The following is a 25578-nucleotide window of genomic DNA, read 5'->3' as shown; positions in this document are numbered from 1 at the left end:
AAGGCTGAACAAAATGACAACGCTAAAATAGGAGTGACTGTGGAAAGTGGCCATCTTCCATTTTTTAACATTAAGAAGGACTAAGAAGGCATGGATTTGGCACCAACAGAAAGCCCTCGAGACGCCATTCGCTACTTGAAAACCCACGCTTGTTCCATTTTGCCCTGCTTGCTGGGGCTGATGGGAGCTGTAGTTCCACTCTTTATCCCCCTCCACCTCCTGTTCAGCACTTCTTCATGTCTCCCTTCCCATCTTTTTTTAACTGGCCCGTACGACTAATAGGCCGTGGTCCCACATATTCTAGAATAAACCATCTTCGTTAAAACAGACACACAAAATCCAGTTTTCATCTGTTGGAGGGGAAAAAAAATGTATTTGATTACTGGCAGAAAATTACAGTCTCTCTCCGCTGTTAGTAAGTATTAAAAGGATAAAGTTACTGGACTTATTTCTTTTTTCAGGCTTTCCAAGAAAGTGCATATAACAGTCCAAAGGTATTTCTGTTTTTTTTTTTGTTTTTGTTTTCCTGTCGTACCCAATACAAAATAAACAACACTGCAGTTATTCCCTTAGTCAAGACGTTGATCTGGCTGAGAAGATATGTACATTATTATTATTATTATTATTTTTAATGATCTTGATATTTCTCACCGTATGTACAAGGAACATCTTAAGTTGTCCATGGAAGGTGTGGTTTGAGATCATCTTAGCAGCACAACAGTACTTATTTTTTTTTTTTTTTTTAATAATATACCTACGAGGCAGAGGGTTTCGAACTAGCAAAACAACACTGTGGGGTTTTCGCTAATCATCTCGTGCTTCTTTACTGTACAGAAACAAACGGACATCTAAAGACGACTCCAGTAAAAAAGCACAATACAAAAAAAATAAAAAAATAAAAAAAAAATAAGGACTGTTTCTAAAGGGGACAAAAGAAATCTACCTAATCGTAATCGTAGCCAATTTAATTCGTCGTCGAGTAAAAAAACAAACAAACAAAAAAATTTCCAACGAAACCAACGAAAATCAAATCGAGCCCGTGGCGAAGGAATGGGTGTCCTTCGGGGTTTTTTTGTTTTTTGTTTTTAAACGTGGTCCGTTGCTGGTTGTGCAATTAAAGCAACCTCTTTGCCAAGAAACGTTTCCGTTGGGATGGAAGGGCCCGCACAGGTACGTGCTTTTGTTTGCATTTACCCGCGCGGGAGGAGTGAAGTGTGGCGGAAAAGGACTGGAGGAACCGCACGACCAGCAAAAACGGCTTAGGTTAAAACTGGAAGGAGAGAAATAAATTAAAAAGCCAGAACAGAGAACCGCCTGGCCAAAACAGACTTGTGTTGCCATAAATGTTACAGCACTCTAGTCAATTAGTATTTACTTCAACTTACAGAACTTGTAACGCTTGCATATCCCTGCAAAGCCATGAACAAACAAACGAACAAAACAAAACGAAAAAAAGTTATGATCACTAATAAATAAGCTGTTTTTTTGTTTTTTTTTTAGAACTCTAGATGTCGAACAGGTACAAAAAGGATGTGTCTTTAATGTTTCTGTGTCGTGGATTTGCCAAAACAAACAAAAACAAACAGGGGGAAAAAAAATTCCCGCAACGCAACCCCCTCCCCAACCCACTTTCAATTGCAACAAACTGCACCAAAGTATCCGCAACCTTTTGTCCTAACTCGTTACAATCTCTTTGCTGTCCTCCACAAAGCGGGTGAGACGGAAGCTGGTCCCGTTTTCGCTGCCTGCCATCTTCTCCAGGCCAGCTAGAGGCGCGTTAGGTTCCGAATCCTGGAATTTCTCCAGGCTGCCGGTCAAACCGCTAAGCGGGGAGCTGCTGCCATTGCCCAGGCTCCCGGGAACGGGGGCGATCCCCCCGTTCTGGATGACTGAGATCTCGTTGGTCTTCATGGCCAAACCATTGGAGAGGGCCGCAGCGTATTGATTCCAGAAGCTGGAAGCGTCACCGTTTCCCGACCTCGCGGCCAAATCTTTTGGAAACATGTCTGGAAATTTGACGGGGTTGCTTCCGAGGAAAGTCATGGGCCCGTCCACGGAGAGCCGTCTGCCTCGCCTGGCAGGGGTGCTGTTCCACATGTGCGTCCCCATGTGCACCTGAAAGAGACACGGGTTAGCAGCGGCAGTGAGGTAGGGTCAAGGGAGCCTTGAGTGCAGTAGCCTCTTCTCTCTTGAGTTTTGTTGTCTAAGCCTACGGGGTGTCTCCAAACATGGCCACTTGAAGATTTGTGGACTTCAACTCCCAGAATTCCTCAGCCAGCATGGAATTCTGGGAATTGAAGTCCATTGGCTGAGGAATTCTGGGAACTGACATCCATAAGTCTTAAAGTTGCCAAGTGTAAGCATAGAACGTATAACATAGAATCACAGGGTTGGAAGAGACCTCAGTCCAACCTCCTGCTCATTGCAGGAGCCTCATACCATCCCGGACAAATGGTTGTCCAGTCTATTTTTGAAAGCCTCCAGTGATGGAGTACCACAACTCCCAAGAGGCAACCTATTCCATTGATTAATTGTTCTCACTGTCAGGAATTAGTTCCAGGTGGGATGTCTCTTTAACAAACTTCCACCCATTACTCCTTGTCCTGCCCTGAGGTGCTTTAGAGACATCTCCTTGACAGTCTCTCAAGGACTGGGAGATAGCTAACCTGTCATCCTCAAGTCTTCTCTTTGATGAACTAGACATCTCTCTCTCCCTCAGCCATTCGCCATATGGTTTAGCCTCCAACATGAGGAAGTTATTCCTCCAGATGTTGAGGATTTACAACTCAAAGCCTTCTTCACTATTGGCTGTCCTACAGCAGCTGGGAGGGGGCAATTGAGCAACATCTGGATAACCACCTTTGGTCTAAGGTGGGAATCAAGAACATTACCTATCAACATCACCTGACAGTGAAAACAATTAATCAGTGGAACAACTTGCCTCCAGAAGTTGTGAAAGCCCCAACACTGGTTGTTTTTAAGAAGAGATCGGACAACCATTTGTCTGAAATGGTATAGGCCAGGATTTCCTGCCTGAGCAGGGAGTTGGGCTAGAAGACCTCCAAAGTCTCTTCCAACTCTGCTATTCTGTCCTGTCCTATTCTTATTCTGCTCTACTCTATTCATCAACAAGTAAAGTTTGAGGAAACTCTAGCTCAAATCAACAGGATAGCAGGCTTCTTATCTCTGCCTTTGACTGGGTGAGTCTCTTATCATCACAAGTCTTGTTTTCCTATCCCAAGTAGATCTACAGTGGATCTGAAGATACACACCACACAATGACTTTGCTAAAAAAAACCAACATTTGATCCATGATTGAGCAGGACACGAGTAAATTTCAAAAGTATTACTACCTTGAGTTAGTTTCATGTTGGAGAGAAAATGACCTGAGATGACCTTGAAGGGCCATGAATGAATACATGAATGAGGCCAGAATCCAATTTAGAAGAAGGTCAAGATTTCACTGATTGAAATACAGGTAGTCCTCGACTTACGACCACAATGGAGCCCAAAACGCCTGTTGTTAAGTGAGACAGTTGTTAGGTGAGTTCTGCCCCATTTTATGACCTTGCTTCCCCATTAAATTTGCTTGTCAGAAGGACGCAAAAAAAATAACCACATGACCTTGGGTCATAAATTTGAACCGGTTGTCCAGCATCTGAATTTTTGAATGGTCACTAAACAAACTGTTGGAAGTTGGGGACTAACTGTATTTCTTTATTTGCTGCTCATTTCACATACATGGAGGCCAGGGGTCCGAACAAATTCGAAGTGGCAGTCGTAACAGTGTTTAAACGACCCTGGCACTGGTATGTTTTAATTTCATATTTTTTGCAATCATTTCTGGAGGAATGCTCAGCCAAGCAATGAGATGGGCAGGAGAACAAAAATCCATTTAAAAGTTTCTTTACCAGCCCTTTCAAATTATACGGGAGTCAGTGATAAAATCGAGAATCTTAAAAGAGCTGGTAAAAACTTTGCCCCAGCCAAATACAAATAGTAATAAGAATAACAAAAGAACTAATTTCTCATTTGGTTAGAAGCTGCATTTCACAGGGACCTCTAAATTTTGAATTTCTATCTTGTGAAGCACAATTTGGGTTCCCTAGGGAGGTGAACGTGCCTCTCTCTTGTTTAACACCAGGCAAGTTCGGGTGAGAATTTTGAAAAGGATTTTTTTTTTAAAAAAAAAAAAATAGGGATGAAAGGCGTAAGGAAGGAGTTACAAAGGAAGTCACCATCAGGAAAATTATGCCGGAGGATCAAAAGAAAAGGATGGAGAGAAATCCAATCAAATCCCGATCCATCAACACTTACAAATATATTAATCCTTCTCCTCCCATAACTTTTCCAAAAATCCAAAAACAAACCCATGTCATTTTTGGATTATATTGCCACAAGGATAGCAAGCATATGTATGTTCACACATACCCAGACATACAAACACATGTTAAAGTAGTTTTTATTTACGTCCAGTCACTTAGTGACTGTTTGAAGTTCTGATGGACCTATGGGGGGGGGAGAACAGGGGGTACTTAGGACCCCAGATTTGAAGCTCCAATGATCTGAAATCCCCTTTCCCCACTCATGTGACACCCCCTCCCCTTCAGATGTTCATCAACTGCAAGTGTTGCAGTGTCCTTCAGTCTCGTGACAATATTTTAGGATGGTTTTGCCAAACACTGGTATTTACTTCCAGTCTGCAGCAAAAAACCCACCTGTAGTAAACCAGAGATTCGCTTAACAACTGTGGATTCGCTTAACAACTGCTACAAAAAAAAGCTTTCAAAATTATGACTGAATTATTTTGAATTACTATTATTCGAAACTCACAAGTTTTGAACGTGATGGGGCAAAACAGTCGTAACCCAAATGCTACCTGTAAATCCTTTAATCTATTCATACCTAAGAAAAGAACCTGTTCCTCTATTTTTTTAAAAAAAAAACATTATATGCTTATTCCAGGATTGGTAATCTAAGGGTTATGCGCTAAATACGATTTCTGGCTGCAATTTTATCACTTGATAAAAGAAAAAAAGCATGGAAGATATACGCCCACCAGAACGTGCCATCACTTCTCCACTTGGACCATGGTTTCAGAACGCATGGATACAGCCATTCAAAAGCCACCTACTGGTTATACAGGCAGTCCTTGACTTATGACCACAACTGAGCCCAAAATTTCTGTTGCTAAGCGAGACATCTGCGAAGTGAGTTTTGCCCCATTTTTAAGACCTTTCTTGCCACAGCCGTTAAATGAATCCCTGCAGTTGCTAAATGAGTCACAGGGTGGTTGAGTGAATCTGGCTTCCCCATTGATTTTGCTTGTCCGAAGGAGATCCCGTAATCCCGGGGAAGGGCACTGCAACGGTCATAAATATGAGTCAGCTGCCAAACGTCTGAATTTTGATGATGTGACCATGGGTAAGTCATAACGGTTGTTAAGTGTGAAAAATGGTCATGAGTCCCTTTTTCAGTGCCGTTGTAACTTCAAACAGTCCCTAAACGAAATGTAAGTCAAGGACTATCTTTACAGAAGTCTTATTTATCATGCAAAAATCACCAAGAGAAATCAACAGCCCAGATCCCCCACACCACTCATGGTGGCCCAGTGAACGCATCGTGCTAAGATCTGGTTTGCTCACCCAGGGTTCCCGCAGGTCCACACCGCACACCGAGCCATAACACCATGATTTGCAAAAGACAGTGGGGCTAGATCCACCCAAGAAGGGAAGCCGAATACCAAATCAACCCCGTTATGGCTTGGTGCAAAATGTGGATCCTGTTGGGACGATGTGACACAAGTGGGCAGCTAAAGGGAAAAACAAAACAAAACAGAGCGTTGTAAGATGGAGAGAGGGAGAGTACCTTAAGGTTGCCCTTGGTGGTGAAAGCTCTTCCACAAATTGTGCAGGCGAAAGGCTTCTCCCCTGTGTGAGTCCTTTCGTGGATCTGCAAAGCACTGGAAGACGAGAAGGTCTTTCCACATGCATTGCAGAAGTGCTGCTTGGGTGTCCTCCGAGGCAGAGTTGGAAGTAAGACCGGTGATGTCGCCGAAGGCAGCAGAGGTCCTGAAGGAAGCAAGCTGGGCAGTGTCTCTTTGTGGTCCTGAGGAGAGCCATGTACAAAACCGTTGACCTCGGCCTTTATAAGGGACGAGAGAGAGTTTGCAGGTATGACGGAGGAGGAGGAAGAGTTCTGAGCTGGGCCAAGGTTGGAGTTGGGTTCAAAGAGCTGTGATGGTAGATCTCGCATCTGATGTGTCAACATGTGCTGCTTCAAATTACCCTTTGTGGAAAAGCCACGATTGCAGACTGTGCAAATAAACGGTCTCTCTTTGGTATGACTTCTGTAGTGAATGTCCAAGGCACTCTGACAAGCAAACGTTTTGCCACAAATGTCGCACGCCGTGTTCTTAAGCTTGCCTCTGTCGCGGAAAGGAAACAACATGCCCAGCGGCTCTTCCTTCACCATTTTTTCTGGGTTGCCCGAGGTCAAGTCCAAAGCGCCGCCATTGGCAAAGGCGACCGGCCAACCGTTGGCAAAGTCGTTCGGTAAAGTCCGTAGCGGTTTGTCTTCGATGCCCGGTGATTTGTAGAAATCCGTTGTGCTGTTGGATGGGGATAAGGCCTGCATGGAAGAGGTAGACTCCGAAATGGCAGGACTTCCAGCACTTTGACTTTCCATATCACCACCAACCGATGAAGAATCGTTTGTCATCATGTCCCCTTCGACCGATCCATTTTCCACAGATTTTAAACTCGCTTGGAGCTGTTCAGCCAGCCCTGCATTGATCATCTTCATCTGGTTTTCCAAAGCAGCAATACTTGATATTTCGGGGGGCAACGGGGAGGATGATAAACTATCTTGAGACGCGTCGGCAGACTTAGGGGTATCTGGTACGCTACTGTCGGGACAGTCTTCCATATTCTCATCAGAAAAGGTATCCAGATCATCAAAGGTCTTCTCATCAAATGATCCCGTATCAGATTCCATGGACTCGGGATAGTTTTCCGTCACTGGTGTGTTAGGGATCTGGCCCCCCATATGCATCCTGATGTGCTGCTGCAACACAACTGCATTAGTGAACTTTTTCTGGCAGATGGGGCAGGAATGTTGCACTCTCAAGGGTGGCATGGCACGATGGACGCTATAATGGGTCTTGAGGTTGCCTTTCGTAGTGAAGGCCCGGCCGCAGATCTTGCACTTGAAGGGCCTTTCACCAGTGTGCGTGCGGTAGTGCATTTTCAGAGCACTCTGGCAACTGAGCACCCGATGGCATATGAGACACTCGTTTGGGTCGCTTGCCTTTTTGTCTATGTTTTCTACAAGTTGCTGTAGTTTCGAGGTCTCCGAGGCTGGCGTTCCATCCAGCAGCCCTCCAAATGGAAACTTCGCCTTAAACTGGTCGGACATGAGAGGCATCAGCGGACTGGTAAAAGCAACCACGTTGCTGGAATCCGATTCTGCTGCTGGGGAGGTTACGGAGTGGTTCACACTAGAAGAAACACTGGGCATGCTTTCTTCTGGTTTGTCGCCGGAGGACAGCAAAGCACCCATTTCCCCTTCTGCCAGATGCCCATTCGAGTTCTTCCCCGTGGGATCAATGGAGCCAGAGTCGCTTTTGACAGAAGATGGAGGACTAGATGAAGGGTGACTGATAGGAATGGGCTGAGGCTCCTCCGTTTTGATAAAAGGTGTCAAGCTTGGAATTGTGGGTGGAAGCGGCAGGCCAACAGATGGGGTCAAAGTGGATAACACTGGCTTGTTGTCCAACCAACTGGTGACCGGTTTCTCTGGTGGTATGGACATCCCATACGGGATCCCCGTACTTGTGGGAATGTTGTCTAAATGCTCTGGCACCGGATACGGGTTCATTTGTATGTGAGGGTATTTTTCTTTATGCCGTTGGAAGTGGACTTTTAAATTCCCCTTGGTGGAAAACCGGTTCCCACAGATGTTGCATTTGAAGGGCCTCTCCCCAGTATGAGAACGTAAATGGATCTGCAAGGCACTGTCGCTCCCAAAAACCTTCGCGCAGAACCTGCACTTATGCTTGAAGAAGGCTTCATCCGAATTACTTTTCGTTTCGAAAGCGGCTAGATTGGGCGGCTTGTTTTTCCTCTGCTGGGCCAAAGCAGACAACGGGTTTAAGTCCTCTGTGGTTGTTCCGAGATTGGATAAAGGATTGGGGAACACAGAGTTACTAGGAGTGGGCTGAGGTAGAAGAGGATTTGATACAGGGCTTAATAAACTGCTTATTGCAAAAGCTGGCGATGACGACACGGTCCCTGCCGGGTTGCCAAGCGGTGGACCTCCAGTGTTCACAGTCACTTTGTCGGAAGATGACGTTGTAATCGCTGCGGTAGCTAGGCTAATACTCGGAGATAAGCCGCTACTGGATGGAATCGTAGTGTTGCCAGAATTGCTCTGAGGTAGCTGTAGAGGAGACAGAAGTTTCACACCACCAATGCTGGCAGACTGGCTAGCGAGGCTTTGTGCCAATCCGGCTGCTGCAGCCAGCTGTTGGGATAAATGGGAACTTAATGTCGACAAGGGGTTGGCTGATGCTCGTACTGTACTCTGCGACGGGTTCGGAGACGTTGTTGGCAAGTCAGTGTTCTGGGAAGCCAGCAGTAATATTTGGTGGCGAATTTGTTCAATCAGTTGCAGCTGATGGATCTGTTGCTGTTGCAAAGCCAGTAGTTGCTCCATGAGGGCAGGGACGGCCAACTTGTGGGTTGAGGTGCCATTGCAGCGTGCTTCCTGAGAGAACTGGGCCACCGCTACTTTCGTGCTCTGAAGGTTCTCGATGATGACGTTGCTGTTGATCACGGAGAAATTGCCCAGCATGGTCAGATCTCCCAGTTGAGGTAGAGAGGTTGTAAGAGCTGAGGTACCCTTGGTGGAGCAGTTACTGCTTGCAATAGTACTGTTGACGGTCTGGGAAGTACTGCTAGTGCTTTTGCTAACACTGGAAGAAGACTCTGTATCCATGGTTTCTTCCTTGTCAAGTTTGTCGTCTTGCTCAGGAACGTCGCTGCATTCGACTTGACCCACGTTATTATCTGTGTTGTTCTTCCGTTCATCAGGATTATCTTTAGGAGGGCTAGGAGGGAAGGCTTCCGAAGGAGATACAGAGTTTTCATTCACAATTAAAACGAGTTGATTTTTAGTACAGGTCTTCTTGTGTTGTAGCAGGTCCGGTAGTTCAAAGAACTCGGCGCAACATCTGCCACAGACATGGGCATCCTTTGTCTTGGGGGTCCGGTTGGGCTGACCCTTCTGTGTGTCTCCTATAGACCCAAGGCAAGGGTGGAAAAAAAGAGAAAGCAAGAGAGAGAGAGAGAGAGAAAAGAAGCAAAATTAACAATTGTACAGAAACATAAATAGGTTACAAGGATAAAAGAAGCCAGACAGAGGGACATTGAGTTCATCCCATTCCTAAAGAGCTCTCCCTGTGGAAAAATCCCTTTGGTTCTCCTTTTTTGAAAAAAAAAAAAACATATTGGAAACTCAACCATGTCAACTCAACCAACCCATTGGAGTCTGAAGTTCCCTTCAAGCTGGTTCATCTTTGCCTATTCAAAAATCTCTTGGCTGGTCAGCCTAATGGTAAAGGTAAAGGTTGCCCTCGCACATATGTGCTAGTCGTTCTCGACTCTAGGGGGCGGTGCTCATCTCCGTTTCAAAGCCAAAGAGCCAGCACTGTCTGAAGACGTCTCTGTGGTCATGTGGCCGGCATGACTCAACACCAAAGGCGCATGGAACGCTGTTACCTTCCCACCAAAGGTGGGCCCTATTTTTCTACTTGCATTTTTTATGTGCTTTTGAACTGCTAGGTTGGCAGAAGCTGGGACAAGGAACAGGAGCTCACCCCCTTACGCGGCACTAGGGATTCGAACCGCTGAACTGAATTAATGTGTTGTTATTTAAAGTCAAGTCCATTTTTGTAAAGGTTTTCCTTTTTAACAAGGGACAGGTACAGAGTTATAGTATTTTCTTTCCATGTCACTTAAAGGTGCCCTAGTCTGCCATTGCCTTTAAAAAAAAAAAAAAGTTGCTAGTGTGAATCTATAGGATACGATGGCTTGTACCTTACTAAGATGATCCTTAAACATTCAATTTTGTGACAGGAAAAGGAGTTCAGAACAAAATTGGTACTGTGCCCATGACCGGTGCAGGTCAACATAATGCCCACATAACATGTGATAGGTGTTCCACCAATTCTATTCAGCACAACAACATATGATAAGATAATTATTATAATTTTTCTACAAAGGCACACCTGTCTTCTTGCGCCGATTTCAAAAACATAAGCACAGAAAAATAGAACATGGAGCTTTTGAGGTCTTTTAACTAGGAATTGAGATATAGTTGGAATACAACTAGGAATAAATTACAATTCCATATATGTTCGCGCATACAATCCCAGTTCTGCGGGAATAGAGATTTTAAATCTTTCCAACACTCACTGGGTGGCAAATGTACCGTGTCACAATGTGAAATCTAAAAGATAATGTTCCAATCCTCACATTGGACATCAGGTATCAGTTTTCATTGTGACAAACACCACATAATCTCTTTAAGCTACTCTACATGAAATGATAGACAGAAAAGGGGGACATTTCAGGAATCTGATGAAGTCAGATTAAGACATTTATGTACCTTATCTCAAATTTTCATCTAGGAAATCATCTTCTCCCCTTAAGCCACTCCTAGCCTTTGGATGACATGACTTGCTAAAAGTTGGCAAGTAAAACTGTAGACCTGACAGTTTCCCTTTCTTTTTTAAAAAGACATCTTAGTGGCCCAGAAGAAAATCAGGTTTGGACCACCAGATGCACATAAGGTGGAACGAGAACAAAAATGACGTCACAAACATTGTCCATAGCTGAGCTTTAAGACTGTACAAGTAGATCTTTAAATCGACATTCGTGTTCAAGATTATGGGTCTTTCAAATAATCCATAGTAATATAAAATAAAATGAATTGAAGACATGGGGCATAATCAAAACTCCACATCAAGAAACCGATGGTTCTGTCTGTTTTGTTCCGTTTATCACCTAGTGATCCATCAAATGGGAAACTAACCATCTGTTGACTCATTTGACTCTCTTAAGTCTCCTTCAACCTTGTTCATCTTTGGCTGCTTCAAAAAAAAAAAATCTCTTGGACCGTCACCCTATCTATCCCTGAAACTAATCTGTGGTCCTTCAAGGTCTCCAAAAGTGAACAGGTTGGGATGGGGAACTGAAGAGGAGAAAAAGAGTCACCACGTGTCACCAGAGCTTCAGGTTGGCCACAACAACAAAACAATCTTTTGAGCTCTTCAGGAAGACAGAAGCTGACTGTTTCTTTTCCGGCAAACCTCTTGTTTTCCATTTGTTCGTTCTGTTATTTCTAGGGGCTTTATGGAATAGGGAGAGAGAGAGAGAGAGAGAGAGAAACAGAGAGAGACAGAGACAGAGTAAAAAGAATAATATCTGTTTTCACAATCAAGCGTTTGTTGCTTAATCTTTCTCATGACACTTAGCTGAAGACCAGCAGTGCTCTTTGAACTGTATTGTTGCTCCCTGCAAAGCCCCAAAACAGACTTCTATGCAATGCAATTTTTTTCCCCCTGATAAACACATTTGGTCTGGGCTCCACAGGTGCCTAAACATTTGGTTAGCTTTAGCTTACAAAAAGGCCTTTCTCCGAACAAGCCCTCCTCAACTTCCAAGAACTACGGACGACCTACCAAATCACTGCATCGCTTGCAAACCAGTTCCTTCCTAATCGATAAAGATTCGCTGCTTCCAATGCCATTTTATTTACTTTTTTGTAAAGAAAAAAAAAATCATGCTCCTTCTAACCTCTCCTATCACCATGGTAAAAATGTAGGGTAGTCCCACTGAAAATAGACATCAGCGGCCATAAAGTCCATAAAGTCCCTGTCTCATTTTACTACCACCCAGATTAGCTTAGTTTATATAACCTTATCTATAAAAAAAACAGCATTATTAAATATTACATTTTCTGTTTAAGAGAAGGGAGGAGGGGGGGGAGCAAAGAGCAGCAAACGGGTTAAAAGAAAGGGCGAAGACGAGCCGCTAAAGAGAAAAATGTTGCCATACAATAAGAAATCAATTTGGATGATGCAGGTTGATAATGCCATGCAATCTTCTTCCTTGTCGGGTGACCCTATCAAAACTCTTTTTGCTTTTTAACTCTTCTCCCCGATGGTTTAAGCGATAGCTCTGAACCTTTCATTAGGGGTGGGGGAAAAGCCCCTTTCACTGGAGGTTTGTTATCAACCAGTTGCTGCTTTTTTTCTTATCGCCAAGATCCATTTGTAAATTAAACGTTATCCCTCCCTCCTCCGAAAAGAAAAAAGAAAGGAAAATTCTTCCTGTGCCTTCAAACTCGCTGATCTTATTTAAAAAGAAGGATGGTTCCCTATTGTTCCCCCAGCATGAGGACAAAAAATTCCCTTGTAGAGATTGTGTGTGGTCACTTAGAAAGACAGGGAAGGGAGGGGGGGAAAGCCCATTTAATTCAAGGATTACCTCCCTCCCTGTTCTCCTGCGACACTAAAATCAGATAATAGGTAGTTTCCATGACTTCCAAATTAAATCTTCGAAGGGAGGAGGGGGGGACACATTAAAAAGTTCTGAGGATGGAGAAGACAAAAAAAAGGGAGAGAATATACAATTTCCCCCTTTTCTTTCTACAAGTTAAAACCAACCCAAGTTCAAAACAGTCCTTGGGCTTATCAAAAAGAAAAAAGAAAAAAGAAAGAAAAAGTAAGAAAAGAAAAGAAAATTGCATCGATTCTGTTTTCTTTTTAAATGCCATATAGTTGGTGACATTGGTGCCAGATGGACACTTTTGTTTTAAGTTACCCTGTCTCTGGAGTTTGAAAATAAAGGGGAGGAGGGGGGGGAGAAAGGTTTTTGTATTGAAGTTAGTAACTAGGAATCTATTTAACGTAGGGGACATTTGATCGTTTGGTCTCTTAGCAGACAGACGTGATTAGAATTTTAGGACTTTTGGCAAGAAGACGTCAAATATTAAAGGCAACCATTTGAATATGCTGTTGGGCTTATTTTCTTGCCTAACCCAATGTATGCTTGTGTGTATATGCGTGTGAGCGTAGGCACAACACAACACACACTCAATTTAAAGCACTGTATTTTGACAACTAATCTTAAATGCTGTATCCCCTTCAGATGCTCCTTTCAAAAACCGGAGGAGCCAATTCTGAATACTGTCAGGTGAAAAACATTTTTTTTTCTTTTCTCTTCTCCCATTTCCATATCTAATGGTTGAGGCTTCCCTCTACTTTTCCAGCCAATTATGAAGGAACAAAAGCCACTCTGTTTATTCACACATTTTGAACAAAATGCATTAAAACTATTATGTCAGCATGTTCTATTAAGCTCGGCATTCAGTCGAAAAATACTTTTTCAACCAGATCACATTTATCAAAACATAAAGCCCACTTTAAAACATGGTTTTGCTTGGTCAGCTGCGCTTAGACAAATAATGACAGATTCAGAAAATAAATAACTAGTGAGGGAAATCAGAAAAAGCAACTGATGAATTATACGCAGAACAATGGATTTGCTTCCAATCTATAGCACGCCTGTGCTAAAAAAAATCAAAATGCGTCTTAAAGCCTCCTCTTCACCTTTATAACTCTGCCTTATCTGCCTAATTTGCAAAAAGACTCTGTTCTATATTTTAACCTACCTACTTTTTTCTCTCCTTTACTAGAAAGCAAGTAAAAAAAGGCTCAAATATCAAACAGAGAACGTGTCCAGTTTTTTCTAGAATTGTCCACACTTTCTCTAATAGTCAAGAACTATGACCCACAGGCTAACATTAGACATATTAACATACCCATTTCATTTATTTTGGAAAAGGGAAGGCTATTGTTTTTAGGAAAAAACAGTGCATATATTTTGTAAAAAAAAACCAAAAAAACCCACCAAGTTTTCTTTTCTTTTTTTAAACATTCCTGCAAAAAATTTTCCCCCAAGAGAATACCCGAAAGGACTTCGTTTTCCCCAAATTAAATCTCACACTTTTCATTTCCCAAGGTTCAAAATAAAAATATTTTTTTTTAAAAAAAAAAGATACAAAGACACATTTTTTAATAACATCCAGCCACACTTCTAGTTTTGATAGAAACCAGGAAGCATTCTCACCAGCTTCAACCCTCCTTCAAAAATAACTTTTAAAGTTTACAGATGCTTCTTGGGTGTAATTTGCATAGAAGGTGGCTTAGGGCCTTGGGAATGGAGTAATGCATTATAGCTTAAAGTCTCTCTCCCTCCCTCTCTCTCTCTTCCTCAACCTCTCCCCCCCCTTTCCCTCCTCCCCCTGCCTTTTTTAAAAAAAGCCATTCTAAGAGGGGGGAAAAGTTCTCTTTTTAAAAAATCTTAGCAACTGGAGACATAGTTATCCCAAACAGTGGAGCCTCATCACCTAACAAGTGAGATTTCCCAGTTCTCGTGTCTCTTATGATAGAAAAGTTTAAATGAATTTTCAACCCGCAGATTTGAAACAGAAAATGCAGCGATCCACCCATCCAACCCAAACAAAATAATAAGAAAGGTCAGACTAAGATCCTGTTCTCTTTAAAAAACCCCAAACCCTGCAAATTATCCCAAGAAACTTTATGCTGGGCAAAGGCCCCTATTCCCAAAATCAGCTGCAGGATTTTCCAAATCTGTTGGTCTCTCTTAAAAAGGGCGAGAAATTCTGCCGCCAACTCAAAACACTATTTCGGGATGGCTCTCTTGGAAACGAAGGATTCTGCACGACTTCGGAGACACAGGCCCGACCACAGAAACGCAAATATAAAATTATCTTGCACCATTTTGGAAAAAGGAATAATAAACGCCCCCATCAAGGTGTCTTGAGGCAGGTCCTTAAAACTTTCCAAGCTTCCTGAATAACATCCTTTGAAGTTCATTCCTCCACATGACTGAGAATAGATTTTTTTTTTATATTCACCCGAGAGAAAACGAGGTTAAGGTTTAGGCCAGGCACCCCTCTTCTCTAACGTACACCAACACCCCTTCGGATTGAATCTTCACAATTCCCATTTGCACTTCTCTGCTTGAAATGAAATCAGATTTCAACGCGGTCTAAGATACTTCCAAAAAGACATTATTAAAGAGAATTTTCCTAAGTTTCGATATGCTCCTGTCATTGTTTGCATTAAAACTAGGGACAGGAATTGGGGCATGGATTTTATACATACAGTACATACAGTACATACAGTACATACAGTACATACATACATACATACATACATACATACATATCCATGCCCCAACTCCTGCTTTATATATATATTTATATATATAATTATATATAATTATATATAATTATATATGTATTCTGTTTTAAACCCGCTCAGAAAAAGTTGGTTCCAGTGGAGATTGAATACGCTAAGACTATGGCTCATTAACAGAAATAATAACGAATGCATTTCGGTTGCAAAATGAAATAACAGACCAGGCCAGCCATTATTTTTCTTAAAAAAAAAAACGAGAAAGAATGAATTCATTCTTCAGAAGGAAGGGGAGAAAAATGAACACTAGGTGGTGGGGTTCACTTGCAACAGTTTCTCTCTCTCTCTCTCCCGCCCCCCCCCTTTCAAAGTCGAGAAGAGTTTCACCGTGGCAGGCCCAAAATAAATCGGGGTGGGCGGAGAGCCGGTAGATCGACCTAATATCTCAACTTCAGCTCCGTAAACATTGGCAAAGGAGCAAGAAACCAGATCCAGCTCATCTGATGGTGGCGGAAAGGTGCAAAAAAACAAAAAAAACCCACACAACAAAAAAACCCAACCAAGGAGCTTCTACAATCGCCTGTCAATCTTCTCTTTGGGGGTCCGGTATCCAGAGGCGTAACAAGGGAATAAGAGTTAGTCAAAGAAGCGGGAGCTGATAAGGCGAAGCTAAAAATCAACTACCTACTTCCTGCTAAGTGACTGGCAAAAGTCTATTTGGAGGTCACCAGCTGAGAGATTGAAGCGCGCGTTGTGATCTGAACTTTGTCACCTTTGGCTGGGAAGGAAGCTGACAAAGGTTAAAACATCTGAACTCTTCACTTCTCCCTAGCTCCAGTTGGTCGGGTTTGCCTTGGCGAGTCCCACACGCCCCCCCCCACCTTTCCCCCAACCCAGCCCAGTTCCAGAATCCAAGCGGTGGTTTCTACCAAAGCTTCCAGAGCTTAGGAGAAGACCTGCAAAAAAAAAGTCAAGCTTGAGCAATCCCTCTAGACTGGGTTACTTGACCGACACTTTTTCACCTTGTTTTCTTTCTTTCTTTCTTTCTTTCTTTCTTTCTTTCTTTCTTTCTTTCTTTCTTTCTTTCTTTCTTTCTCTTTCTTTCTTTCTTTCTTTCTTTCTTTCTCTTTCTTTCTTTCCTTTCTTTTTTTTCTTCCTTCCTTTTTCTTTCTTTCTTTCTTTTTCCTTCCTTCCTTCCTTCCTTCCTTCCTTCCTTCCTTCCTTCCTTCCTTCCTTCCTTCTTCCTTTCTCTCTCTCTCTCTCTCTCTCTCTCTCTCTCTCTCTCTCTCTCTCTCTCTCTCTCTCTCTCTCTCTCTCTCTCTTTCTCTTTCTCCCCTTTTTAAATCCCACCATCCCTCCTCCCCCCCCAAATTCCCATTTGCTTTTCCTTTTCTCCTTCTTTGGTCGGTCGGATTTGCTGCTCTGATAAAAACACCAACGTTTTTTTTCTACACGTACGGGACACTTTTTTCCCTTTTTGGAAGGAACTTATCAAACAAAACAGCCAGAAGTGTAAATATGGTGGAAGGAGGGGGGGGGGTTTGAAGGAACCAGGGAGGGAAGTGAGAGAAAGACGATCTGTTTGTGAAACAGCCCTCTTTGAGACAATCGCCCGAAAATTAAATGAAGTTTGCAGAGGACAAACCCACCGAACAATAAGGGATGTTAGGATGGTTTTTTTGGTGTGAAAAAAGTACATTTTTTTTCCTACACAGAACTTTTTAATTGAAACGGAGACAAGTTTTTCCCATTGAAAAACATTTTTTTAAAAAAAGCCCAGCCGTTTAAAAATTATTTACCTCTAGGTAGAAGCACAAAGGGCCATTAAACAAAGTTAATCTTGCTCTATCAAGCCAAGTTGCTTTCAAAGTCTCTGATTGAAGAATGGAAAATGTCAACTAATTGCAGCAACCATCTTTGGAAGAATATCTAAGCATAACAAGAACCATAACAAAGCCTTTTTTTAAAAAAAATAAAATAAATTGATTACAAAGTCCACACTGAAAGCAGAATTTTAACTTGAGCAGGACTGGCACAGATAAAATAAGGAGGTATTAAAATATGAAATCATAACTCTTTCTAATATTTTGCCTTAGAGCGAGAGAGGGAATTCTTTACATCTTACACAGATAGGTGTGCTTTCTCCCAGGCTGGTAGAATAATTCTGCAAGGAAATATATTTTTGTAGCACGCACTTTTAAGAAACTGCAGGAAAAAAAAGAAAAAAAGCACATCTCAAAAGGAAGCTGGAATTCCAATAAATTGCAGAATTACTCTATGAGTCTGCATATTTTGGCTCAGTAGTAAATTCTAATAACCTTATTTTATTTTTTTTAAAAAAGCAACATAGCAGAATTCTGTATTCCCATTGGCAAGGGATAACTTGTTGAATATACTTTAAAATTGCAAATGTTTGCTTCTCCTCTACCCTCCCCAAAGGAGTTACTAAATGAAGAGGTGAAAAAAAAAATAGGGAGAAAAAGACCAGATCAAACTGTCATTATAGTTCAACTGAGCAGTAACATTTAATTCAAACTAGCAGAGAAACTAGAGAACAAAACCATGCAGGCCAAAAAACTTTCAAACACCTGATTCTCAAAACGGAGATTGGGAACAAAACCCCACATCATCAAATGAAGAGATCGTTCTTGCTTGTAATAAATAATATATTGGGTTTTGTTTTTTTTCCTTTTTAGAGCCATCGAGGTTTGCTTTTAATTACCCCCACCTAATCTCACTTTGATACTCTGACTGTAGGCTACACACAGTTTCCAAAAAAATGCATGTTCCTGAAAAATAGATCAAATGCAAAGGCAAATTGCCCTGACAGATGGCGTTCACCAAAGTTCGTCCACTGTATACTATTATTACAATCCTGTTAACACTATTACAAAGCATCGCCTCCAGGCAACTTAGTCAAACTATGTAAGGCAGTAGTAACCTAGATGTACTGCTGGCAGTAGAGTTATTGGGAGAAGAAGAAAAGGAGGAAAACATTTCTGCAACTCACTGCTTTTTCGAGAGAGAAGGAAGGAAGGAAGGAAGGAAGGAAGGAAGGAAGGAAGGAAGGAAGGAAGAAGGAAGGAAGGAAGGTCGCATTATTTAACTGAAACAAGTCAGCAACTAAGAAAACTGAATTGTCACTTTCCTCCATATCAATGTGTTTTGATGAAAACTGATTTTTTTTCCCTCCAGCACATCACTGAACAGGAAAAGCCTGGAGAGATAAAATTACTTTTTTTTTCATAGCAAACCTGGATCGAGACATTAAACTATAAGGGGGAGGGATATGGCTAACAAACTGAAGATCCTGCCAAGGCCCTAAACAGAAGCAGAAGAAAGAAAGAAAGAAAGAAAGAAAGAAAGAAAGAAAGAAAGAAAGAAAGAAAGAAAGAAAGAAAGAAAGAAAGAAAGAAAGTCTTTAGAAATTCAGGATGGGAAGGGGATGGAACCAAGATCTTCCTCAAAAGAAGAGGTTTGACTCAGTTTGAAGATCACAGAATTCTTTTGTTACAACTTCTTTTGGAGAAACCTCTCCCTCCACAAAGGAACAGGATCTGAAGTATTCTACTGAAATTTATACCTGGGCTTAGAGACAAATACAGCAGTGAATACAGAGAAGACATCTTCTAAGCCCACTCTTCCCAAAAAAAAGTGCTCGAAAATGCCTCCAAAAAACGCTTCCAATGTCCGCCAAGGATTTGAGAAGTTATAGAAAATAACTGTCTTTTTTTTTTTAAAGAAAAATTGGGGGGAAAAATTGAAACAAGACTCGATAATTTTTTGAAAAAAGTATTTTTTTTTCTTTGAAAGAAAAAAAACTGACTTGCTCCCTTGCATCTTTGAGTGGCTGAGTTAGTTCTCAAACTTTTTTCAAACCTCTTGAACCTCATGAAAAGAATAAGGAAGGAGGGAGGGATACGGTGGAGGGGCAGTGTGTGAGAGATGGGGGAATGATAGGAACACACACACACACACACAAATACACACACACACACACCGTATCCTTCTGGCCGGCTAGGATGCTGAAAACTTTGGGTGCTGGGAGAGATTGTTTTCCAACAATGTTTGTGTGTTTGTTTGTTTGTGAGCGCGAAATTTTAAACGGCACTGTGGAGGACAGAAGCAGAGCTTCAGGGCACAGAGAGGGAAAGAGAGAGAGAGAGAGAGAGAGATGGAGATAGATAGATAGATAGATAGATAGATAGATAGATAGATAGATAGATAGATAGAGATAGAGACGGAGATAGAGAGAGAGAGAGAGAGAGAGAGAGAGACGGAGATAGATATAGATAGATAGATAGATAGATAGATAGATGATAGAGATAGAGACGGAGAGAGAGAGAGAGAGAGAGAGACGGAGATAGATAGATAGATAGATAGATAGATAGATAGATAAATAGATAGATAGAGATAGATAGATAGAGATGGAGATAGATAGATAGATAGATAGATAGATAGATAGAGACGGAGATAGATGGAGAGACAGATAGATAGATAGAGAGAGAGAGAGAGAGAGGTAGATAGATAGATAGATAGATAGATAGAGAGATAGATAGATAGATAGAGTTGTAAAGATATAGATATAAAGTTACAGATATGAATAGGCAGAATCGCATCCCTCCAAATATATTAGCACAAACGCTAGGAAGTTTTAAAGTCACATTTCTTTCTCCCAGTGGCCTGGGAGGAGGCTTTCTGTACATATCCAAAACAAGAGAAATTATCATTTCCACCCAGGCCTCTCTCTCCCCCCCCCCCACCTACCCTCTCTTTTCACCTCCCGCCCCCAACTGCTAATCCCAGTTTAAACACAATTTAACCTTTGTATGTGTGCCTAAGCAGATACAACCTCCTGCACCTTTAGAAACTTGCAGGCATTCCTAGATACGCGAGAATGACCGCGGAAGAAAGTTTAATATATATATTTTTTAAAAGAGAGGTTTGTAGAGAAAGGGAAAAAGAGAGAGCATCCCGTGCAATACTTCCAAGCGTGGCCAAGGAGATCCACCCGGATCCGCTTTTCCTCCACCAAAAAAAAATAGGGTTTCGGAAAAGCCGGTGTTTTTATATTCTACATCTCTTTAACTTTGAGATGTTCCAAAGGAGCCGAAACAAGTTAGGAGTTCGCGCCCACTTACCCTATCCGCCCCCACGTCCCCTCCAATCTTCTTTAATATTAACCCACCCAAGTTTATTCGCAACCTTCGTCAACGACGGATGTGGATTAGCAGAATACACCAACAAACGGAGAAAAGGAATAAAGAAAGAAAGAAAGAAACAGATCTTCATCTTTGGAGTCAACGAGATCACCTCTTTTTTTTCCCCCTCGCTTTTCTTTCTCCAGAGAAAAATAATCTGATCAGATTCTCGGAGCCGCTCGTGAAATCGGCGTGGATAGAAAAAAAAAAGAAGAAGAAGATAGTCTGTGGGTTCTAGCTTCTCTTCTTTTCTGCTGTATTTCCCCCCACCCAGCCATCCCATTACTCCGAAATAAGCCTCTACACCCGTTTAGCCTCCTGCCCCGCTTCGCTCCGTTCCCACTTTCCATCCGCGCGCGATCCGATGCCGGCGCGCGAAAAGTAGAAAAGACGATCCACAACGGGGGGAATCCACGTCGCCCGACGCCCACTCCCCAACTCTTCGTGGATCAGGGCACAATGCCAGCAGCCCAAGCACCCTTTTCTCTGTGCCCTTCCCCCCACACCCACCGCCTTCCCCGCGCAACTTTCTCCCGCGTTCAGATTCCCACGACCGCCGGAAAAACGGGCCGGAGTTCCTTTTTATTATTTTTTTTCCCCCTTTTCCGCGCGGTACCCTTCAGAGCGGACTCCAAAGCCACAGTCGAGCGAGGATTGCGCGGAAGTTTGAGAGCGAGAGAGGGGGGGGAGAGGGGGAGAAAGAGAGAGGGAGGGAAAGGGAGAGAAAGAAAGAGAGAGGGAGGGAGAGAAGGGTGATGGCAGTGGGAAGGAGGAGAGCTGGCCGGCTGGGAAATTTTCCGGCGCCGGTGGATGCCACGCAAAGCCAGAAAAAGCCGGCCAACGGATCGCACTCACCCATCTGCGCCGGGAGGGAGCCAAAAAGCCGCGCTCGTCTTTCCCTTTTTTTTGTTTTTGTTTTACCAAATAGATTTTACGTGTCGCAGCCGGGGGGAAAAAAAGCGTGGGTGTTTTGCTGCGCGCGTGTTTTTTTCCCCCCTTCTCCTCGCTAAAATTTAAGGGAAGGGGCCAACGGAGGGGACTTGGAATCGCTCCGGCGCAGCCTTTGCAACCAGCAGCCACTCTCTCTCTCCTTTTTCTTTTTGCGTGTGTATGGGGGGGGGGGGTGGCAGCGGCGGCGAGGGAAAGGAGGGAAGGCAGGCCTAGTGAGTGGGTGGGTGGGTGGATGGGTGGGTAGATCTGGGAAGAAAGCGCCTTTTTTTTTCGCGAGAGGGTCAGGCCAGGATCGCTTCTGCCACCCTCACCCTCTCCCGTCCCCGCAAAGAAAGAAAGAAAGAAAAAATCCTGAGAGTGGTGATGATGATGATGATGGGGGGGGGGTTAAGAGGATCAGCCCCCCCCCCCCAAACAAGGCTCCTGCAGCGCCTTTTCCCTAAGGGCCTCTTTTCTTCCCTGCCCCCCCACCCCAAGCTCGACTTTCGAGTTCCTAAGTCCGCGTGGTGGTAGGTCCGTGTGTGTTGAAGGGGGGAAGCAGCGTGGGTAAATTGTGAGAGATGATCCGGTTCTAGGCTTGGCAGATCGGCCAAAGGATCCAGTCAGAGCAAGACTGGGGGGGGGGAGCGGGCTGGGGGGGGGAGAGCGGGAGAGGGGCAAAGAAAGAAAGAGAGACCGAGAGGAGGAACCCAGAAACGATCCAACCGAGCCGGGAAACGACCGCGCGAGGAAGAAGCCACCGAACCTCCCCGGTGGACTAACTTCGTGAAGGTCCCTTTCACTTTCCCACCCACCCACCTCCAGCCCCCAAAGCGTCCTCCCTCTCTTTTTTTTCCTGTCCCCCACCCCCCACAACCCCGGGGCCGCCTTTCCATCCTTCTCCTAAGGCCCCCCCCCCCACAAAGTAGGTAAGTTTCTTTGCGTTTCTTTGGGTCAAATTCAGAGCGAATTGTTATTTGGGGAGGGGGCGGTCGAAGAGAGGGGAGGTGGAAAGCTTGAGGCAGGCTTCTGGGAAGTAAGGCAGATCGCCCATCAAGAGACCCTCGGGGAGGGGGGGGGAGACACAATGTCTTGGGCAGGACCCCCCACCCAGCCCACCCCCCACCCAAAAAAAATACCCCCAGGCAACCAGTTTTTTTTTTCTCTCTCTCTCTCTCTGTCTTTGGCCTCCTCCCCCCCGAAGAGAGAGAGAGAGACCCCCCCAGGCCACCCCTCCCCTCCCCGATCCGAGCCCCCTCACCGTTGCGTGGAGCTTGCGAGACCAGCTCGGGGTCGGATTGGAAATGCTGCGGCTTCGCCTGTTTCCTCCGCGACATGCTGGCTCAAACATCAGCTGGGGCCGAATAAAAAATTAGGAAAAAAAAATCTTCTCAAAATTACGGAAATCCAGCCTGCCCCCCCCCTCTCCTCTCCTCCTCCTCCTCCTCCTCCTCCTCTTAGCTCTTCCCCTCCCTCCTCCTCCTCCTCCTCCTCCTCCGGCTAGCCCGATCCTCCGCGCACCGCGCATGTGTCCTGCGATAATTGTGATTATCAATAATGCACCGCGATTAATCATACAGGGGACGCTTTGAAAAGGCGATTGGCACCGGGCCAGCTCTATTCAAACCCGCTCGCCTTAATCAATTAGCCGCTGATTGGGCGGAGACCCTTGTCGCTCCCAGGCGACCGCCCAATCAGGCGACCCAGGTCGCAGGACCGTCGCCCGCCTCCCTCCCTCCCACCCCTCCACCCCTCCCTTCCAGAAAAGCTGTTTGGATACAGTTGTGTGTTTTTCTGGGGTTTTTTTTTTTGTTTGTTTGTTTTTGTTTTTTGTTTTTTTGTTTTTAAACCTTCTTAGCAACTCGCCGGGCCTGTTCCTATAGGAATGCGCTGCAAGAGACCCCCCTCTCTCCTTCCCTCCCCGTCCCCAACTTTTGGGGTCCTTTTTTTTTTACTGAGGAAGGCGGGGAAAGGGAGAGTGGGAAAAGTTGCTTTCTTGGCTCTTCCTCCTGTTTCTTTGCAGCTGGAGTTTGGTTTGGTTTGGCTTTGCTTTGCTTAAGTCCCCGGATCCGGGACTTTTGAGTTTGTTCAGGAGCGAATTGAATGCAAAGCACTTTTTTTTTTTTTTTTTTTTTTTGGGTAGTAGGATGTAAGATGGGGCGAGCGCAGGTTTCGAACCGGGAGCCCCGTTTTTTTGCAAGCCCGGCGGGCCCTGGGGGAGTAAGAAGAGGAGGGGGTGGGGAGGAAACCCCTTCCTCTTTCATCTCCCCGGCCATCTCCCTCTTCGCTTGCCAAAGGGACTTGACTTCCTTAGAAAGCCGGGCTCGGTAACCCAAGGTGGGATCGCGGGATCTGGCCGGGATGATCCCCTGGTTCCTTTCGCTGGGCGGAGGAGATGCGTTGCACCCCAGCCCCCTCCCCCTCTCCCACAAGATCTGGGGGGTGGGTTGGGGAGAAGGTCTGCTCGGGGGCAGATAGGGAGATGGATGGAGGGGACCTTCTCCAGCTGCAAGGAGGGGGGGTGAGAGAGGGAGGAGAGGTGGGGGGCAGCTTCTGAACCTTCAAACTTGGGCTGGGACTGGACTTGGGGGGGGGCTGGGAAGGAGGAAAAAGAGGGGAGATAGAGGGAGGGGACCTTCTCCAGCTGCAAGGAGGGGGGGTGAGAGAGGGAGGAGAAGTGGGGGGGCAGCTTCTGAACCTCCAAACCTGGGCTGGGACTGGACTTTTGAGGGGGCTGGGAAGGAGGAAAAAGAGGGGAGACAGAGGGAGGGGACTTTCTCCAGCTGCAAGGAGTGGGGCGAGAGAGGGAGGAGAGATGGGGGGCAGCTTCTGAACCTCCAAACCTGGGCTGGGACTGGACTTTTGAGGGGGCTGGGAAGGAGGAAAAAGAGGGGAGACAGAGGGAGGGGACTTTCTCCAGCTGCAAGGAGTGGGGCGAGAGAGGGAGGAGAGGTGGGGGGCAGCTTCTGAACCTCCAAACCTGGGCTGGGACTGGACTTTGGGGGGGGGCTGGGAAGGAGGAAAAAGAGGGGAGATGGAGGGAGGAGACCTTCTCCAGCTGCAAGGAGGGGGGGTGAGAGAGGGAGGAGAGTGGGGGAGCCAGTTTCTGAACCTCCAAACCTGAGCTGGGACTGGACTTTTTTGGGGGGTGGGTGAGAGGGAGGAAAAAGGGCCAAAAGAGAAACATCCACCATCGAAGGAGCTGGTCCACCTTGCCTGCCTGGCCTTCCTTCCCAGCGAGAGACCCACGCAGGGGGGGACGGGGGGCGAGGAGACCCGCGGCTGTCACTCGCAAACTTTCAAAAAAAAAAAAAAAAAACCTCTTCCCAGCTCCTCTCTCTCACTTTTCGCGACCGGCCGCGACTGCCACGGCAGGCTCCACGCGCACCAACCGCCTTGCACGCGGGGCTGGCCGTGCAAAGCATCTGCGCGCCGATTAGGGGCTTGCCCACAGCTGGGGGAGCAGACCCTGGGGAGGGGGGGAGGGGTTCCCCTCAACCGCAGCCCCCCTTCCCCATTTCCAGGGTTAGGCAAGCCAGACTTTGGAAATCACCCCCCCCCCCCACACACACACACACCTCTTTTTCTCCCTTCCCCCTCCTTCCGTCCTTCCTTCCTTCCTTCCTTCCTTCCTTCTTCCCTGCTTCTCCATCCATCCATCATGGAGCCCGGAGTGGGGAGGGGGGCTCTCAAAATAGAAAGCCCCTCCCTTCTCCCTTTCTCTCCCACCCCCCACCCCCCCAAGTCTCCTCCCCGCGGGACAATTCTTGCAAACTTTCCTTGGCCCTTTTTTCTTTTTCTTTTTCTTTCTTTTTTCACTACCTTCCTAGCCGGGGAGGGGCGGGCTTTCTCCCAGGCAGCAGCGGCTCCGGTTGGCTGTGGGGGGAATCAGTCTCTCCGAGAAGGCGGCTGGAGGAGGGTGGGTGGCGGAAACGAGCGAGCCTGGGCTCCCGGCCCGAATCCTGGGGACAGGGGAGGCGGGGCCTGGGGCGTGTGGGCGGGGTCTCGAGGGAGAGGCGACACACAGCCGCGTTAAGGCGACACTTTTCATTCGGGCCCTGGTGCTTTTCTTTTCCACTCTTTTCCACTCTTTCCTTTCACTTTTTACTGTTAGGCTCTTTCGGTTACTGTGCCTTTCTTTTTTTCTTTCTCTTTCTT

General features: G+C 45.1%; 1 protein-coding gene across 7 annotated transcripts; it reads right to left on the bottom strand.

The window, feature by feature from the left end:
- Positions 1–351: 351 nt before the first annotated feature.
- Positions 352–25344, bottom strand: SALL1 (spalt like transcription factor 1). 7 transcript variants are annotated; one of them, XM_060682508.2, is made up of 4 exons: positions 25243–25344; positions 22682–22774; positions 5869–9296; positions 352–2115 (listed from the first exon to the last, which is right to left on the bottom strand). In XM_060682508.2, exons 2-4 carry the CDS (start codon positions 22755–22757, stop codon positions 1675–1677), a joined length of 3945 nt encoding a protein of 1314 aa, XP_060538491.2. In that variant the 5' UTR covers positions 22758–22774; positions 25243–25344; the 3' UTR covers positions 352–1674. The 7 variants fall into 7 exon arrangements, with proteins under 7 accessions (XP_060538491.2, XP_060538490.2, XP_060538493.2 ...); XM_060682507.2 differs by lacking the exon at positions 25243–25344 and adding an exon at positions 22942–23011; XM_060682510.2 differs by lacking the exons at positions 22682–22774; positions 25243–25344 and adding an exon at positions 21346–21619.
- Between the last annotated feature and the right edge of the window lie 234 nt (positions 25345–25578).

Source organism: Pantherophis guttatus, chromosome 11, assembly GCF_059756535.1.
Source record: "Pantherophis guttatus breed Tessera chromosome 11, ASM5975653v1, whole genome shotgun sequence".
NCBI lineage: Eukaryota > Metazoa > Chordata > Lepidosauria > Squamata > Colubridae > Pantherophis > Pantherophis guttatus.
The sequence above is the reverse complement of the archived record's forward strand: the minus strand, read 5'-3'. Positions and strand labels throughout refer to the sequence as shown.

Excerpts from the sequence above, each read along its gene's own strand:
- SALL1 (XM_060682508.2), bottom strand. The coding sequence starts at position 22,757 with ATGTCGCGGAGGAAACAGGCGAAGCCGCAGCATTTCCAATCCGACCCC. Across the intron at positions 9,297-22,681 it reads CTCGCAAGCTCCACGCAACG|GAGACACACAGAAGGGTCAG; the intron begins GTGAGGGGGCTC and ends TTGGGTCTATAG. Across the intron at positions 2,116-5,868 it reads CCACCAAGGGCAACCTTAAG|GTGCACATGGGGACGCACAT; the intron begins GTACTCTCCCTC and ends TGTCTCTTTCAG.